The 16231-nt window shown below is 40.5% G+C and overlaps 1 protein-coding gene across 1 annotated transcript in view; it reads left to right on the top strand.

Moving 5' to 3' along the window:
- WDPCP (WD repeat containing planar cell polarity effector) overlaps positions 1 to 16231 on the top strand; it is a 250030-nt gene that overhangs the window by 101158 nt on the left and 132641 nt on the right. Inside the window, exons 7-8 of the mRNA XM_034764195.1 lie at positions 6278 to 6392; positions 10650 to 10783. Coding sequence (XP_034620086.1) covers positions 6278 to 6392; positions 10650 to 10783 — 249 coding nt within the window. The remainder of the gene's footprint in view (positions 1 to 6277; positions 6393 to 10649; positions 10784 to 16231) is intronic.

The following is a 16231-nucleotide window of genomic DNA, read 5'->3' as shown; positions in this document are numbered from 1 at the left end:
GTTGCTTTTTACAATGTAGTTATGGCTTTATATGAGGAATAAGAAGCAGGAGCGGATGAGATCTTGCATATAAATGTTCCCTTTGCATTCCCTTTTATTCTTGTCTGTGTGCCTTGTTCTATGCTCTCACCTATACTTGAAATGGTCCTTCTCTTTAAAAAGAACAGGAGTACTTGTTGCAGCTTAGGGGATGGAGGGAGGGATAGCTCAGTGGTTTGAGCATTGGCCTGCTAAACCCAGGGTTGTGAGTTCAGTCCTTGAGGGGGCCACTTAGGGATCTGGGGCAAAAATCAGTACTTGCTCCTGCTAGTGAAGGCAGCAGACCGGACTCAATGGCCTTTTAAGGTCCCTTCCAGTTCTATGAGATAGGTATATCTCCATATTTATTTATTTATAGAGACTAACAAATTTATTTGAGCATAAGCTTTTGTGGGCTACAGCCCACTTCTTCTAATGCATAGAATGGAACCTATATTGAGGAGATATACATACACATACAGAGAGCATGAAAAGGTGGGAGTTGTCTTACCAACTCTGAGAGGCCAATTAAGTAAGAGAGAAAAAAACTTTTGAAGTGATAATCAAGATAGCCCAGTACAGACTGTAGTGTGGCTGCAGCAGGGGTTGGGGCAAGAAGCAAGCAGCCAGGAAGCTTCTGTGTGATTTCCTGAAGCTCTTGTGGCAGAGAGAGTTGCCTAGTGGCATTCTGCATCTACTTCGTATAGGGAGGTGCAAAAGATTCGTGCTCTCCCTGAAGAAACATTACTATTGAAGGTCTGTTGGTAAACCGCAACAAGAGGGATCCAGACTTAGCTACGGAGCTTGAAGGAAAGCAGGAGAGAGAACTGGAGGACACATGATGCACATGTACTTTTGAGCGGAGGGCCAGGGCAGTTTTGGCACTATGCCTTTAAAAGCACATAGACTTCCAAATCAGTGTGTGAGCATGATGACAACCGGTATCTGAGTTGCACAGCAGTGGATGTATCTAATGTACCTTGGTGCCTCTTAATAGCAGGGTAATGGCCACATTAGAAATGTCTAGATCAGTGCTTTTCAACCTGTGGTCCGGGGACCCCTGGGGGTCTGCAGACTATGTCTAAGGGGTCCGTGAAAGGTTGTTGTTACCATAGCACAGTGGTTTTTCAACAAGTCTGCAAATGAAAAAAGGTTGAAAACCACTGGTCTAGATCCATAAGTATATAAGATGGACAATTTAGATGCAACAAAATAACAATCATGTAGCTTTGATACCGTAATATAGTCATCTGAGAGGTGGAAGGTACCTTTCTTGCTGACTGAATGGGGTCACAAACCAAAAAGCATTCTTCCCAGCTGTTATCTAGAGAGACGTGGTGGATATCTCTACCCTGTAAAATAGGGAGAAGCTGCCAACAGACCTCTGATTCACCTGGTTTATCCCACTGCCCTCTTGTCTCAGGTAAATGCAGAGCACTACAGCATCTCACCTTTGGAGAAGGGGAAATTTCTTATGCCCTAAGGTTGTAGGAACTTTTCCTGGATGAAAAGAAAGATTGACTCCCAAGCATAGGAAGTTGTAGAGCAGGGAATTTATTTACACAACCCCCTTTATTCAAATCTCCCTCCAGTTTGGAACTGAAGGATTTGGGGTGTTTTGCTCTTCTGTTGCAGACTAACATTTTTGCTTACTAGATAATCCCTGGCTTTTTAGAGTTTGCACAATTCAGAAGATTATGGAGAATTTCTCGTGGTAAATGTATTCCTTTTTGTTCTCGTCGTTTAATTTGGTCAATTTTTCCCCTCTACTTTTTTAGCTTTATTCATTAGACAGTTATAACTAACTGTAGTCAGACCTTGCTGGACTCACGTTAGCAAGTTGGAAATAAATTGTGATTTTATCTAGTCTAACTGCAACATAAGGATAAATTGAAGTTTTGAAAAGTTGTAATAAAAGCTACAGGCGTGTGACTGTGTCTAACATTTTTACTAGGACAGAACCTTAAAGGACATCTTTCATGACTGGGACTCTCTTGAAATATTGTATGTGCTTTCAGACTAACACAATATTCATCTTTGTCAGGATAGGAGGTTACAAAAAAAAATTTCTTCTGCTTTTAATGTATTTGTTTTGCATGTCTGGTATGTTTAGTTTGTATTTGAAATGTCATGCCAATTAGTTTTTAAAACCTAATATAAGTTAGCAGGAAAGAGATGGAGTGGAGAGTTTTTGGTTAAAAATATTAATAAAGAAAAGAGGGAAATAGTTCATTTGTTTATATGTTGTTCTGTTCAGTGCTGCAGGGTGCATAACATTTATACTCATTCATTAAGATGTGTATAACTGCCATTTTGCAAAGGTAGGGGCATAGATGAGAGAGAAAGCCAACAGCGATAGGCAGGTGAGATAATCAAATTCCTGTCCCTATTGCTTCCTATACTTCAGCACAGTCAAATGAAATCTTTCATTCTCTTCCCTTTCAATCAAAATGTGGAAAATACAAAACTCAGAAAGAAAATTCATAAATGAAAATATCTGCTGTATCTGACGACATAATAGGTTCATATGAATTAGAGATGGTCTGAGGTCATCTAATCCAGGCCATTTACAATCCAGGTTTGCTCCCAACTGTATATTTCCTACTGCTTTTGCAGTTCATTTTTAAAAGTCTAAAGTAATGGTGCTCCTGCTGCTTCCTCTGGAAACTATTATACAATTTAATAGATCTCACTGCAAGGAAGTTCTGCCTGGTATTCCATCTAACAGCATGCTGTACATCAATGTTTGTTTCACACCTGTGACATAGAGTAGACGTGGGTTATTATGATAACATCTATTAGAAAAGCAAGCATTTGCCTGGCATCACATTTTTAAAATATAGAATTCTAAAAATATAAATATTTAAATTAGAAATATAAATACAATCCTGGATCCTTGGCCCCTGGTAAGTCCTCTTTGTGCTTCTCCAGTGATGCAAAGAGGACTTAAGGTTGCCTTAATGCAACAGCTGAAGACCCCTCTGATATAGAGGAAATCTCAGCAGGTTTCAGGCTGGCATAACCAGCTACTTCTGTCTCTGGAAGAGGTGGCATAAGGGGTGGGACCAGAGCACAATGTGGTCCAGCGATCCATGCTGGCAGAAGAGATCCTACAGAGTTGATCGGGACACACATTTGAATGAAGACAGACACAGGGCTAAATTTAAGCAGCAGGCTGTAACTTTATTAGCTTACCACTGGGGAGGAGGACCTCCGCATCCCCCTACTCTTCTGCACCAGGCATTTAAGTGGGTCTAGTGCGATAATCAGAGGGATATTGTGAGCCTAACCGTGGGAAAGTAGGTAAAAGTTTATAATGTGTTACAATAATCTATAACAATGAATGTTGGTGGGGAAAGGTGTAAAAGGGAGACAAATGAACTGAATTGGTCTACACAAAAAGGCTTACTGATCTAATTCAAGGACTGTTCAGAGATCACGCTTGGTAAACATATAAAATGTGGGGCCGGAAATCAGTGAACCAAAATTGGTGTGTTGGAAATTAGTTTTAATTGGTGGACAAAATAATGAGGGATGGGCTATTTCACTCATCACTCCCTTTGGAGGTCCTCAGAAAGAGACTTTGAGGGGGAAATTAGCGGCTATGGATCCCGGCTGACTGAAAGATGGGAGAACAGGAAGGAACAAGCCTCACCATTATGGCTCCCAACCCCATCATCTCCGGGATGCCAGGATCCACTCTGACACCGTTGGGCCTTCGTTGTCCTAGTCCCGAAAGATGTTCTTTTCCTTCCCCATCTTATTTCTTCTCTTTCCTAGTCCTCTGCTTTTGCCTTCTGTCTAATAAGACTCTGGGTTACCTGGCCAAGACTGTATTTTGCAACATTTTGTTAGTCTGTGACCAGAAAGGCAGCCAAAAGCAAGGTCCTAAGTACCCAATGTTGGTACACATTTGCCTCGTCTCTTGGGTGGTTAATAAGACAGAGTGCTGTGTCTGTGTTTTCCAGCCATGAGGTTGCAAGTGAGAGAGAGCACCAGAGACAAAAACTACATTTTTAAAATCTGTTCTGTTCTTTTCTTTCCCCTTTTGTGTGTGTTTGTCTTGTTTTGTCTTCAAGAAAACAGGATTGGACTTTAAGAACAGCAACAAAAAGAATGGCTCCAGACTATCTCAACTAACTTCTTGTCTTTTCCCCAAAAAGGAGAGTTGTTGCTGCCTTTAATGCTGTCTAAAAGACTGTCAGCTAGGGAGGGTTTTCCTTCTAAAACCTCTCCAGCTCAAGGGAAGGGGAACAAGAAATGTTGTTAAAATGAGAGCCTTCCTTAATAGTTTACATTTCAAAGGCTTTAACTGTTTTGTCTTCTTTTCTGTGTCTTTAATAAAAGCTTAAAAAGATTTTTAATGCTGTGTTTGCCATGGTACTAATCTGCTGAGGTCTCTGTATAGCAGACCCCAAAACTGATTACAACTGTTTAATGTTTGACAGTGACAGAGTCATATTAACACCTCTGAATCTTTGAGCCCATATATGCCAATACAGTGGGAGAAGGGAAGGTGGCATAATGCCAGTTAAATACCCTCCCCCCAGATGCACTGAGCAGTGCTGTGGTACACCAGGGGATCAAACTCACATTGCTGATTTTCTTCAATGCTTTTTCACAGACATATACATGTTAAGGGTACTGTAAAAAATACAAACACCTAAATTTTTTTTAAATAGAATATCAGGGCTGAAAGGGACCTTAGGAGGTCATCTAGTCCAATCTCCTACTCAAAGCAGGACCAATCCCCAGACAGATTTTTGCCCTAGATCCCTAAATGGCCCCCTTAAGGATTAAACTCACAATCCTGGGATGAGCAGGCCAATGCTCAAACCACTGAGCTATCCCTCCCCCCAAATTTTGGTAGCCAGTTAGTCCATATATGGGCAAAGAGACCCAAATTACCCTTAGCTCAGCCCCTTTTTATCAAGATATTCCAGAAAATATATTTTAGCATAATAGTGATTTTACCTACTACTTATGCTGCAGTACCCTGGCACAGTAGCGTCAGCTGACAGTGGAGCTGAGGTCTTCGATCTTTATTCTGCATTACTTTGCAATGGTGGATTTAATTCAAACTCTTACTGCGTTTTGCGATTTAATTAGGCAAAAACAAAGCTTCGCTTGTCCCTCTCACCAAGCAGCACCCCTTATCCAAGCTATGGCATCAAAAAGGACTGCTGTTCCTTGTGACTCAGTTTGCAGTACAGTCTGTGCCGCTTAATAGAGGTGACTTTAATAGGGATGTTTGATTAACTCCGAAATGTGCCTGAGACACTCTCCTGCCTGTATTTAGGCTTTAAGTTGCTTCTTTATTGGGAGGCCTCTGAGACCTCATGCCAGACAACATCATTAATGTGTGAATTCATTAGGTGCCCATCACTGGGGTATCTAGACACCATTATATGCATTTAAAAGCACATGAATGATTAAAGATAATAGGGATGGAAGAAATCTGATGTTTTAAATGTCTGTGTGCAACTGAGGTGAAATTAAAGTTCAAGTGCAACTTTTAGAGCATCTGATGACTGAGGATATGACGTTATTTTTTATAATTATTAAATATTTATATAGCGGTAGCACCCAAAGACCCAAATTTGCTCAGTGCAGTACAAACACATAAGAAAAGATAGGACACTAATGTGCTGTGCACCCACCTCTGAATATCAGATCCCTTTTATGTGTGTCAAGTTGAGCATCCAAGAATTGAGGCATCCAAAATCACTAAACACTTCTGAAAATCTTGGCTTTAGTTTTTAAAATGTCTATAGACATGAAAATGTTACATAAAGCATACTACAGCGTTAACTATGTTTTTTCTGAGGAATGAAATGCAGCAGGGAAAAAAGGCAACATTATGTGTCTTTGGTACTTAAAAATACACTTGCTGATAAGACTGGCCTCTTTATCCGTACAGGGCAAGATTTCAATCACAAGTTTCAGCATCTGAATTCTGTATAATCCATGCAACATATGGAGATTTTGGGCCCATAGTTTTGAAGTGATCAGCATAAATAGTTATTGTACACATGTCGCAGTACATTTCTCTTTTGCTTTTTCATCCTGTTTCTCTTTTTCGTTGATAAAGCTTTCATAGTGCGTATAATATATTTTGTTGGCCAAGATAAAAGACTTCTTGTTCTTTTGTAAATTAGATTACCATATATCAGAGAGGGATGTTAGTATGTACTTTGGAACATTCAAGTTTCTTGATTATTGTTTCCTGATGTCTGATTTTCTGGCTTCTTGGATTTAGCTCCTCTTTCATTCAGGTGTACTGGTGTCCCTAAGCCTTTCTGGGCCACAGCTGGAGAAAGTGGTGATTGACAGGACCCTGGCAGGGAAGCTCATCTCCGACACCATCAGTGATGGTAATTACACCCATGTGCAAATCAATTGCCTACATTAACAATAGAGCAGGAGAAATAGTATGTGAACAGGTAGACTAATTATTGCCACTGGGGACTTGCAAACACAACAACTAATTGCATGTAATGCCATAGTTAGAACCCTCAGGACCAAGAACAGTTTGGGAATAATACTTAACATCGAAGTTTTCAGTCTTGTCAAATATTGAATGGATTTTCTAAAATTCATTTTCTTACACATTTTAAACACTAGCGCATGCAATTGTTGGCATGCTTACTTCCTATACAGGGAAAAGTGACAGAAGCAGATAATAATGAAATAATTACACCAGATTTTTACATATACAAAATGCTCAGTTATCAAAAATGGCAGGATAGCCATGCACGTATTGAGCTGTACCGGCTGCATTTCTAGATTGCCAGCTCCCAGGAAATCAATATTTCTAATTTATTAATGACTGCTATTGCAATGAGACACGTTTATTTAAAAATCCACGGTATATGAAATACGTCAGTTTTCAAGAACCTCGTCATAGGAAAGTCTTTATTTTTATTTTGTTAATGTTCCACTGCAAACCTCCACTGAGAACTGTAATCGAACATTAGTACCCTGGCATCTGAATGACCAAGAATATGCAATTTCAGTTTGAGTCTGAGCAGATGTGAATTTTACTCTGAATACTCAAAGAAAGCTACAGTCCAAGCATATGTATGAGTGCATGAGAGCTCCTTTTGATGTTTGGGGTTATAGGGCCAGATTCACAAAGGGACTTAGGTGCTCTGACGGTCGTTTAGAATTCCCTGGCTTGTATACTTTTTTCAGAGCTTTTTTAAAATTAAAAATTACTTAAGTCTAATCATTCTTTCAAATTAATAAATCTTAACAGTCAGAGAGAGAAAATTTTTTTTTTCTATTTTAAAAAGTAAATTCTTGTGAACTTTTTGGAGCTCTCTATTGCCCAGACAATAGGAGTTGAAATTTTGCAAAACGATGTACAGAAGAAATTTCTCTGGAAGATATTAGGTTGAATTTGCCCTAATTGTGAGGCTTTTAGAGTCTGTTTTATATTTGGTTTGGTTTGGAGGTTTTTTTTTCTTTTTGCTATCATAAAGTGTGCAGCAAAGAATGAATATGCTGCACATGCATGTGGAGCTAACTTATTTACAACAGCAATGTCCAATCATACATTCTGAGGACTGACAAGAATACCTGGGGGTGAGAAAAGATCTGTTGCCAAATTCGAATCAGCTCAATATCAGATTAAAGCCCAAGAAATTCACTTAACACGCTATAGATTTAGGCCCCGATCCTCCAAACTGACTCAAAGTGACAGACATGCCCAGGCAAAACCCCATTGAAGTCAGTGGAGGTTTGCCTGGGCACTGGGGTCCATCTACATGAATCAGAGTGCAGGATCAGGGCCTAAATATACAACAAAGAGTATGGAAATCTGCTGCCATACAAAGCCACCTAAATTCACAAAGAAATAGCTTTATAGTTAACTTCCTTCTCTTGTGAACTGCACTTAAGGAAGCCTCTGCTGATGATTGAAAATAAACTAGTATGTGGGTTCTAACAAACTCATTAAAATAATTTCTCATTGTTCAATGATGTTTAATATATAAGGAGCCTAAATCCAAAGATATCAGTCCATTTTAACAATGATATATGTAGAAAAATGGGAAATATTACAATATGCCACAAATGTGTATAACTTTTATGATTATATTATATGGCTTGAGAAGTAGTATGCCATCCTAAAATTATAGATTGTAACATAATGCATCCACAAGGTGCAGAACTAAGGTTGCATATATAACCTTAACTTTAATATTTCCTGACTTTTGAGTGTTTAGCCATTTAACCGTAATATTTTATTAAATATAATTTTGATCTATGGAATATGTAAAAGTTTGTGGCTGCAACTCTGAAGGAGAGACAGACTTATTTGTTGTAAGTTTAGTTTATTATATTGTGTTATAACGTAGAATAGAATTAGCTAAATAAAGAAAAGTTTGGTATGGAAAAAGACGCCATTTACATAAATCAAAGCCACACAACTCTCAGAACAGGCAGGATTGTCATAACTACCGTCCATGGCTCTTGACATTTCAAAATGCCTAAATTCTGTTGAGACATTGTGGTCTCATGACAGGCATGTGCTGGATTCATAGCCCGATACCCTACCTAATATTCAAAAGCTTGCTGGGGTATTATGACCCTGTAAAGCAGCATTCCAATTTTCTTTAAGGGGCTCTGTGAGCAATGATATAACCAGGATTGACCATTGTTTTAGGCCTAATCTGGTGCAGGAAGTAGGCCTTTTCCTGGGTGTGCTCATCTAAGCAGATACTCCAGATTTATAGGTATTGATGGCAACTGAATGTCCTGAATGTATGCCTGATTCAGGAAAGAAGAATTATGAATGGACGGCAATCCCTTTGATAATATCTTATACCCCCTCCTTTTCCACCCAACCCTCTCTTGAAATCTTTTCCCACACCCAATCCTATAATTTAGCTTTGCACCCTAGCTATCACCAGGTGTCTCTGAATGACCCAGCTGTGCTGCCAGTCTAAACAATAAGAGTCACCTTTCCTGTTCCCCGCCCCTTCAGCCAAAACCCAGGCAACCAGAGCTTTGCTGAGACTGAAGAACCAACTTTCTCTATTCACCACTCCCACCTGCTCATGGGTCCCCGACCCCTAGTCTGTCTTTAGACCAAAATTTCAGGAGTTTTGTGAGGTTTGATGTAGGCCTATCTCTAGTGTAGCATAAATATATGTTAAAGTTTATTTCTAGTAATACAGTGTATGTAATTGCATATATACAAAGAGCCATGTCTATAACTTTGAATTCTCTTGTGTGTGTTAAAATCTCAACTGTTGCATCAGAGGGGCAATGTCAGGTAGTTTAGGCCCAAAGTTTTGTTTCAAAACTTAGTATTAACAGAGTTGCTTTTATGAAATTTTTAAATATCAGTGATCACAGTTTGTTTAAATCCAAACATTTTCCTTTGACATTTGCATACCAAATGTTGTAGCATTGTGCTAATACCTGACAATCTGAAAGTGCAGCTGGCTGTAAAACAGACTGCAAACAAAAGCAAAGCTGACTAGTTTATTTTCTTTGTTCAAGTGGAGTATAATGCAAGAATACGCTATCAATATCAATTATTAAAAGTATGTTATAAAAATTCTTATATATTTAAGAATCTAGGGTCTTAGTCACAAATGCAAGGCATTTTTTAATTGAATTTTTTAACCAGGTAATTTATTTAATTTTTTTTTACCTGATGGTGTCCCTTTCGTATAGGTTTCTGCATTTAATTCTTGAAAATAAATCTCACCGTTTTGACTATAGTCATGGTTCTGTCCAAAGAGGAATTTTCAGCCAGCTGGTACTAACCATCCATTGGCTGTCTGAACACTCAGATATTCTCTTACAGGTGTTCACAGTTCAGAGAGCAGTGCAATGTTTGGGGGAACCCCTAAATTGTTGGCAGTGTTGTATCGCTCATTTTCTTTGTTCACCTGTGTTTTCTCTGTTTGTAGTGCTAGTTAATTTATTTTACATTTAAATATTTCTATTTATACTATATGGTAACACAATTGTGATTCCATAGGCATTTTCCAGACTTCAAGGGAGTACATCCACTTTTAGACATGCATGTGGTTTAGATCAAGAGCACAGAGGCAGAATGTCATGTGTTAAGCTTTCAACGGGTTCATTTTTGCCCATAGCAAAAGTATTATAAGGAACAACATTCTTGACTGCTGTGGTAGCATCTGGAATCTTACTGCTGTTACATCACTTATTGTTTATTCTTGAAATTACCAAATCCAATTCAAATAATGATTTGCATTTGACCAGCCCAAATGCAAACAATGTTGTACAAAGCCACAATCCCAAAATATCAATGGGAGTTGCTTTGGGCAAGGGACTGAGGAAGGTACCAAGATGCAGATGGGGGGGTGGGAATAAAACATATGTCTGATTAGAGTGATAACTTGGTATAAGATAATTTATTCAGTTTTATTTAATCTGAGTACTCCCTAAGCTTTATTTCTCATTTCCAAGAAGGTCCTGGCAAGATGACACATTGATGTCTTTTAGGAGATTACACAGGCTTCAATGTAATATTTAAGACGTGGTCTTGAAAAAATTGCTTTTTGCAGTGTCTCAGTGGAGAACTCAGTAATTTGTTTTGTTATTGGTAGCAGGTATTACAGTGGTGACAATTTTTATTTGTTTTTCAGCTGTTCTTACAGACAGTTTCATCATCTTGTCATTTTGGGAGCAAAACAAACTCTGCTTCATTCAGTTTACAAAGAAGACAGGTTCTCCTGATGTAAACAAAAGACTGGAAAAACTCTCATCCTTGGATTTTAAGGTATAGCTGTCAATGATGTCTGTAAATACCGTAGTAACTTTATGTTATGGACCACTAGCACTGACGGATAGAGTATTGCACAGTAAAATGCTGGTCTTTGACATAGTTCTTTACCTGCCATTCTAATCAAAATACTTTACATTCTAAAAATGGACTGTTATTGCAAAGTCAGAAAATATCTAAATGCCAATAAGGGTCCAATTTTTCATACATTTAGTGTAAGATTGTTACAGTTATTTAGTTTAAAGATTGCTACAAAGCTGACTGAGGCCGAAGTAGGAGGTGTGAAATTTAATTATTCATCTGTAGAAGATCTTGAGTATGTGGATGATATTGGAGAGACTACGGACCAACTATAGCTAATGCTGGAAGAGCTGCAAAAAATGGCAGGGTGATAAAACCAAAGCTATCCATGCCTCCTATAAAATGGAAGCTAATGACCTGCTGGCATGATATGTAGAGGACAATGACATTGAATGGGTGAATAGTTTTATCTATCTGAGTAGTCGGTTGACAGCAGACACTTCTGTAACTGGAGGAGTCGCACGTTGGATCACATTGGACACATTTCAGCATCTTCAGAGGCCTCTGATTGGGTGGCGGGATGTCTGTGTTACAACTAAGATATGAATATTCAGTGCAGTAGTGATGGCAACCCGGGTTGTATGGAGCAGAACCTTGGCCATTAAAAACAGCTGAGGAGAGGAAACAAAAAAGTTAGGTTGATTTGATTTTTGTCACAAATGAGGAAACACTTAGATGATCCCAGCAAGTTGCAGTCTTGCACCAGCTGAGATCAAGATGACTGCAATGGTGGGGTCATGTTCAACATGCAGAAGGAGGTATGCTCTTACAGAAGGTTTGTAGAGCTGAGGTTGAAGGAAGCAGAGCATGAGGCCAGCCGTCAATGAGGTTTGAAGATGCAATTCTGGGGGGATTTAAGAACTGTAAATCCTCTCAAACTGACTCTTGTCAAAGGAAGCAGACGTGCAAGAGACCATTCAAGATGGAAGTCCCTTCTACACACCACCATGGATACATCATAGCCATGTGAATCTGCTGCTGCTGTGTTACTATTGTTTGTAGAAGCCATAATTTTCCCTCTAGTTACAATGCTCATTCCCTAGGTGTATGGGAGAGAGGGTGGCTTTATGGGTAAAGCACTGGACTAGAACTTGAAAGACATGAGTACAGTTCCATTGGCCACATGGCTTAATCTCTCTGTAGCTCAGTTCCCCAGCTGTAAAATGAGGATTGTAATACTCCCTTTCTCCTGGCGTTTGTCTATTTGGATTATAACCTCTTTGTCTTTTAGTACAATGGGGCCTTGACCTCAGCTGGGACCTGTAGGCACTAGTGCAATATAAACAATGATAATAATCCTCCAGGTTCTCTTTGAAGGCCATTAGCTTCAAACAGAAAGGTTGAAGTTTCTAATTCACTGCAAGAATAGAGGACAGAGAACCATCTTTCCCAAAAGGCTAGGAAGATATGTAGTAAGCAAGCGGAGGGAGTTTGCACTTATTACAATCTGGATAAATATTAAGAGAAACAACCTTGTGCTAGCTAGTATTTTCCTCCTGATCACCTCCAGGTAATTTGTTTCTTTGTATATGAGCATTTGCATCTATATAGCAGGCTTTTTCAAGGATGTGTTTAATTTAAGTTTTGTCATAGCACATTTTAACTTTCAAGGTAGGAATACTTTCTGCTAGGGTGAGTAATACATTTTCCAGGCTGTTTCAGCTCAAGGCCTCTTTTCAGCAGTGACTTGTGTTTGCGAGATTGAGCCAACCTCTGTAACGTGGATTTGAGACAGTTCACTGTTCACTAGGAACTGAGCTGATACGTACTGTACTTTAAAATGATGCACACTTGTGCCTTGCCTATAGGTATTTGTTAAGGTTGCTACTTTAGAAGCAAGATTGATGATCTCTATGCCCCTAAACTTTAACTGAGAAACTGTAATGAGCTGAACCATGATCATTTCCTGGTAAGGGCTCCGTCTCCGATGTAGCTTTATCCTTATATATCACAGTTTTTTTCTGGATACTACTAAGCGTGTTTCTGGACCTAACTGTGGTGACTTTTTTCTTGGGGAAGAACGAAAACCTAATCCATAGAAACATCTCACTGTGCTAGGAAACCAGACATACCCTCTGTGTTCCTTAATAGGGTTGTTTTGTTTAGTGGTTTACTGACACAGCTGAGCTTCTGGAAGACTTCTATCTACAATACTAACATTGCTTTCTGTAGATCAGTGGTTCTCAGCCAGGGATACACCTACCCCTGGGGGTACATAGAGGTCTACCAGGGGTACATCAACCATCTAGATATTTGCCTAATTTTACAACAGGTTACATAAAAAGCACTAGTGAAGTCAGTACAAACTAAAATTTCACATAGACAGAATGAGAAAGTAAGCAATTTTTCAGTAACGGTGTGCTGTGACATTTGTATTTTTATGTCTGATTTTGTAAGCAAGTCGTTTTTAATTGGAGGTGAAACCTGGGGTACGCGAGACAAATCAGACTCCCGAAAGGGGTACAGTAATCTGGAAAGGTTGAGAGCCACTGCTCTAGAAATCAGTGGGAATGACTATGGATTCTGTTTTGGCCAGACAGAAAAAAAGGCATTAGCATTTTTACTGGCATGCTCTTTTGTGTCAGGCTTACTAGTTAGGCAGCAAAATATAATTTTAATTATCTTTAAACTGCAGCAGTGTGAGCCACCACAAAGTATTATTCACTAATGCAATACTGTTATGTCAGCTTTCTGTAGTAAAGTACCCAGGGCGGCGAGTTATATGAGCCCATGGTGCCTGGGCTCCAGCAAATTCAGGGCCCGGGGGGCTCGGCTCCACCAATGTTCGGGGCCGGGTGTCTCCCCCCGGCCCTGCCTGCCGCCCCTGCGCTCGTCCCTCGAGCATCCCTGCCTGCCCTGGGCAGCGGGCAGCTACCCCCTGCAGCTCCGCACTGCGCTCCCTCACTGGCTGCTGCTGCTGCCAGCTACAATTTAGGGAGCGGCGCCAGGGGCAGGCTGAGGTGGCTGCTGCGCCTGCGGGGGAGAGGAGGCGCATGGCAGTTTCCCCCTCCCTCCCCCGGCAGGCGATGCCGAGTCGACTCGGGGGGAGGGGGGGGAGTTATCCTGGTGGGACCTCCTGAGCAGCAGCCTAGGGGGGCTTGGGTGAATGTCGGGCCGGGCGGGGCCGGGGCCTCCCTCCCCTGGAGCTCACTTCCGCCAGCAGGGAGAGGGCTGGGGGAGTCCTCCTCTCTGGCCCCCCGTCCCAGCCCCAGAGCAGCCTGCCTGCTGCACCCCAAACTCCTCATCCCCGGCCCTGCACCCCCTGTCGCACCCCAACCCACTGTCCCAGCCCAGAGCCTGCACCCAGCACCCAAACCCCCTCATGCAGCCAGCACCCCAAACCTCCTCACGCACCCGCTCCTGCAGCCTAACCCCCTGTCCCAGCCGAGAGCCTGCACCAGCACCCAAACTCCATCCCAGAGCCCGCACCCCTCCCACACCCAAATTCTCTCCCAGAGCCTGCACCGCAAACCCCCTGCCACACCCAAACTCCGTCCCAGAGCCTTAGGCAGGTGTGGCGGAGGAGACTTCGACCCATTCTGGGCACCACCAAAAATTATACAAACCTGCCGCCCCTATAAAGTACAGATATTCAGAACTGCACTACCTTGGTCAAACCAATGTACAATGACTAGGTCACAGACACGGTAAGCAGTAGAGTTGCAATCAACAATGATAAGACTCAAAGATGCTCCTCAGTGGGAAGCCTGGGGCACTATAACAGTGTTGCCTTCTTTTCTAAACCAGTTCCTGGTCATTTACCTTATTCACAGGAGCTGGGAGCTTTGTCAAAAGGGCAGAGGAAACCAATGTAACAAGGTTTGGTTAAAGCATAGGACTAGGACTCAAGTTCTCGGGTCAATCCTTGTCTCTGTCACAGACTCCCTGTGTGACCTTGGGCAATTCACTTAATCTTTCTGTGTCTCCCTGTTGCACCATCTCAAAAGAGATATATTAGAATTGGAAAAGATACAGAGAAGGGCAATAAAAATGATTAAGGGTAATAGAACAGAAGAGATTAAAAAGACTGGGGCTGTTCAGCTTGCAAAAGAGATGACTGGGGTGGGATATGATAGAGGTCTGTAAAATCATGAATGGTGTGGAGAAAGAAGTGTTATTTGGCTCTTCATGTAACACAAGAACCAGGGCTTACCCAATGAAATTAATAGGCAGCAAGTTTAAAACAAACAAAAGGAAGTACTTCTTCACACAATGCACAGTCAATCTGTGGAATTTGTTGCCAGGGGATGTTGCAAAGGCCAAAACTATAACTGGGTTCAAAAAAAGAATTAGATAAGTTTGTGAAGGTTAGGTCCATCAATGGCTATTAACTAAGATGGTCAGGGATGCAACCCCATGCTCTGGGTGTCCCTAAGCCTCTGACTGCCAGATGCTGGTACTGAACGACAGAGAATGGATCACTTGATTTCCCTGTTCTGTTCATTCCCTTTGAAGAATCTGGCATTGGCCATTGTCAGAAGACAGGATACGGGGTAGATGGACCATTGATCTTATCCAGTGTGGCCATTCTTACATTCTCATGTTCTTATTTATAAAAGGATATCCTCCTAGTCTCTTTTTAAATTGTAAGCTCTTTGGTACGGGGACCATATCGTACTATGTCTTTGTTCAGTGCCTGACATAATAGTGTCCAATCTTGGTTGGCACTTCTAGGCAGTATTGTAGTAATAATGAGTCAGTCAGGCTTATTTTCTTCTCAGTTTTATGGATAGTTTTTTATTTTTAGCCTCAATGCTTGGAGGCAGAAAAATAGTTTTGTTTTTCTTCAGAATGTCTCTGACTAGGAGGATAGAAAGACTTGGCTTTGGAGTTTACTGTTTATCTTTGGAATGTACTCAAACTTTCTGATGAAGTATTAACTGTACAGATGTTTCATAGTTAGCTGGAAATTTGATTTGTGTACAATATATACCCAAGTGAACCCATCATTGTCTGCATCTTTTTTCTTTCTGAGAAGTACCATCTTTGGTCCCATCGAGACAGTGACACTTTGAATAAAGATAATTGGAGCTATTATGTGAATCAACAGCACTATGTAGTCTTGGAGACTGGCAAAACATAAGACCAACTACTACCAATTCCCTATTCTCAAGAGGACTGTCAGTGTTGAAGGTGTCATCTAATATATATATATATAAGGTTTAAAAAAAAACTAATAATATTGTTTTTAACTGATACATGATTGGTAAAATTACAGCCCTGTAATTAATATCTGGGACTGCATTTGTGCTTGTTAGCCATAAAGTATTTTTATTTTTCATTTAAGTATGCCCTCAGCATGTTTTTGAATAATAAAATAAAAGCTAAGTGGTTACGTTAGCATTCCTTGGATAAACTTTACAT

The sequence above is a fragment of the Trachemys scripta genome, chromosome 3 (genome assembly GCF_013100865.1).
Source record: "Trachemys scripta elegans isolate TJP31775 chromosome 3, CAS_Tse_1.0, whole genome shotgun sequence".
Classification (NCBI taxonomy): domain Eukaryota; kingdom Metazoa; phylum Chordata; order Testudines; family Emydidae; genus Trachemys; species Trachemys scripta.
The sequence above is the reverse complement of the archived record's forward strand: the minus strand, read 5'-3'. Positions and strand labels throughout refer to the sequence as shown.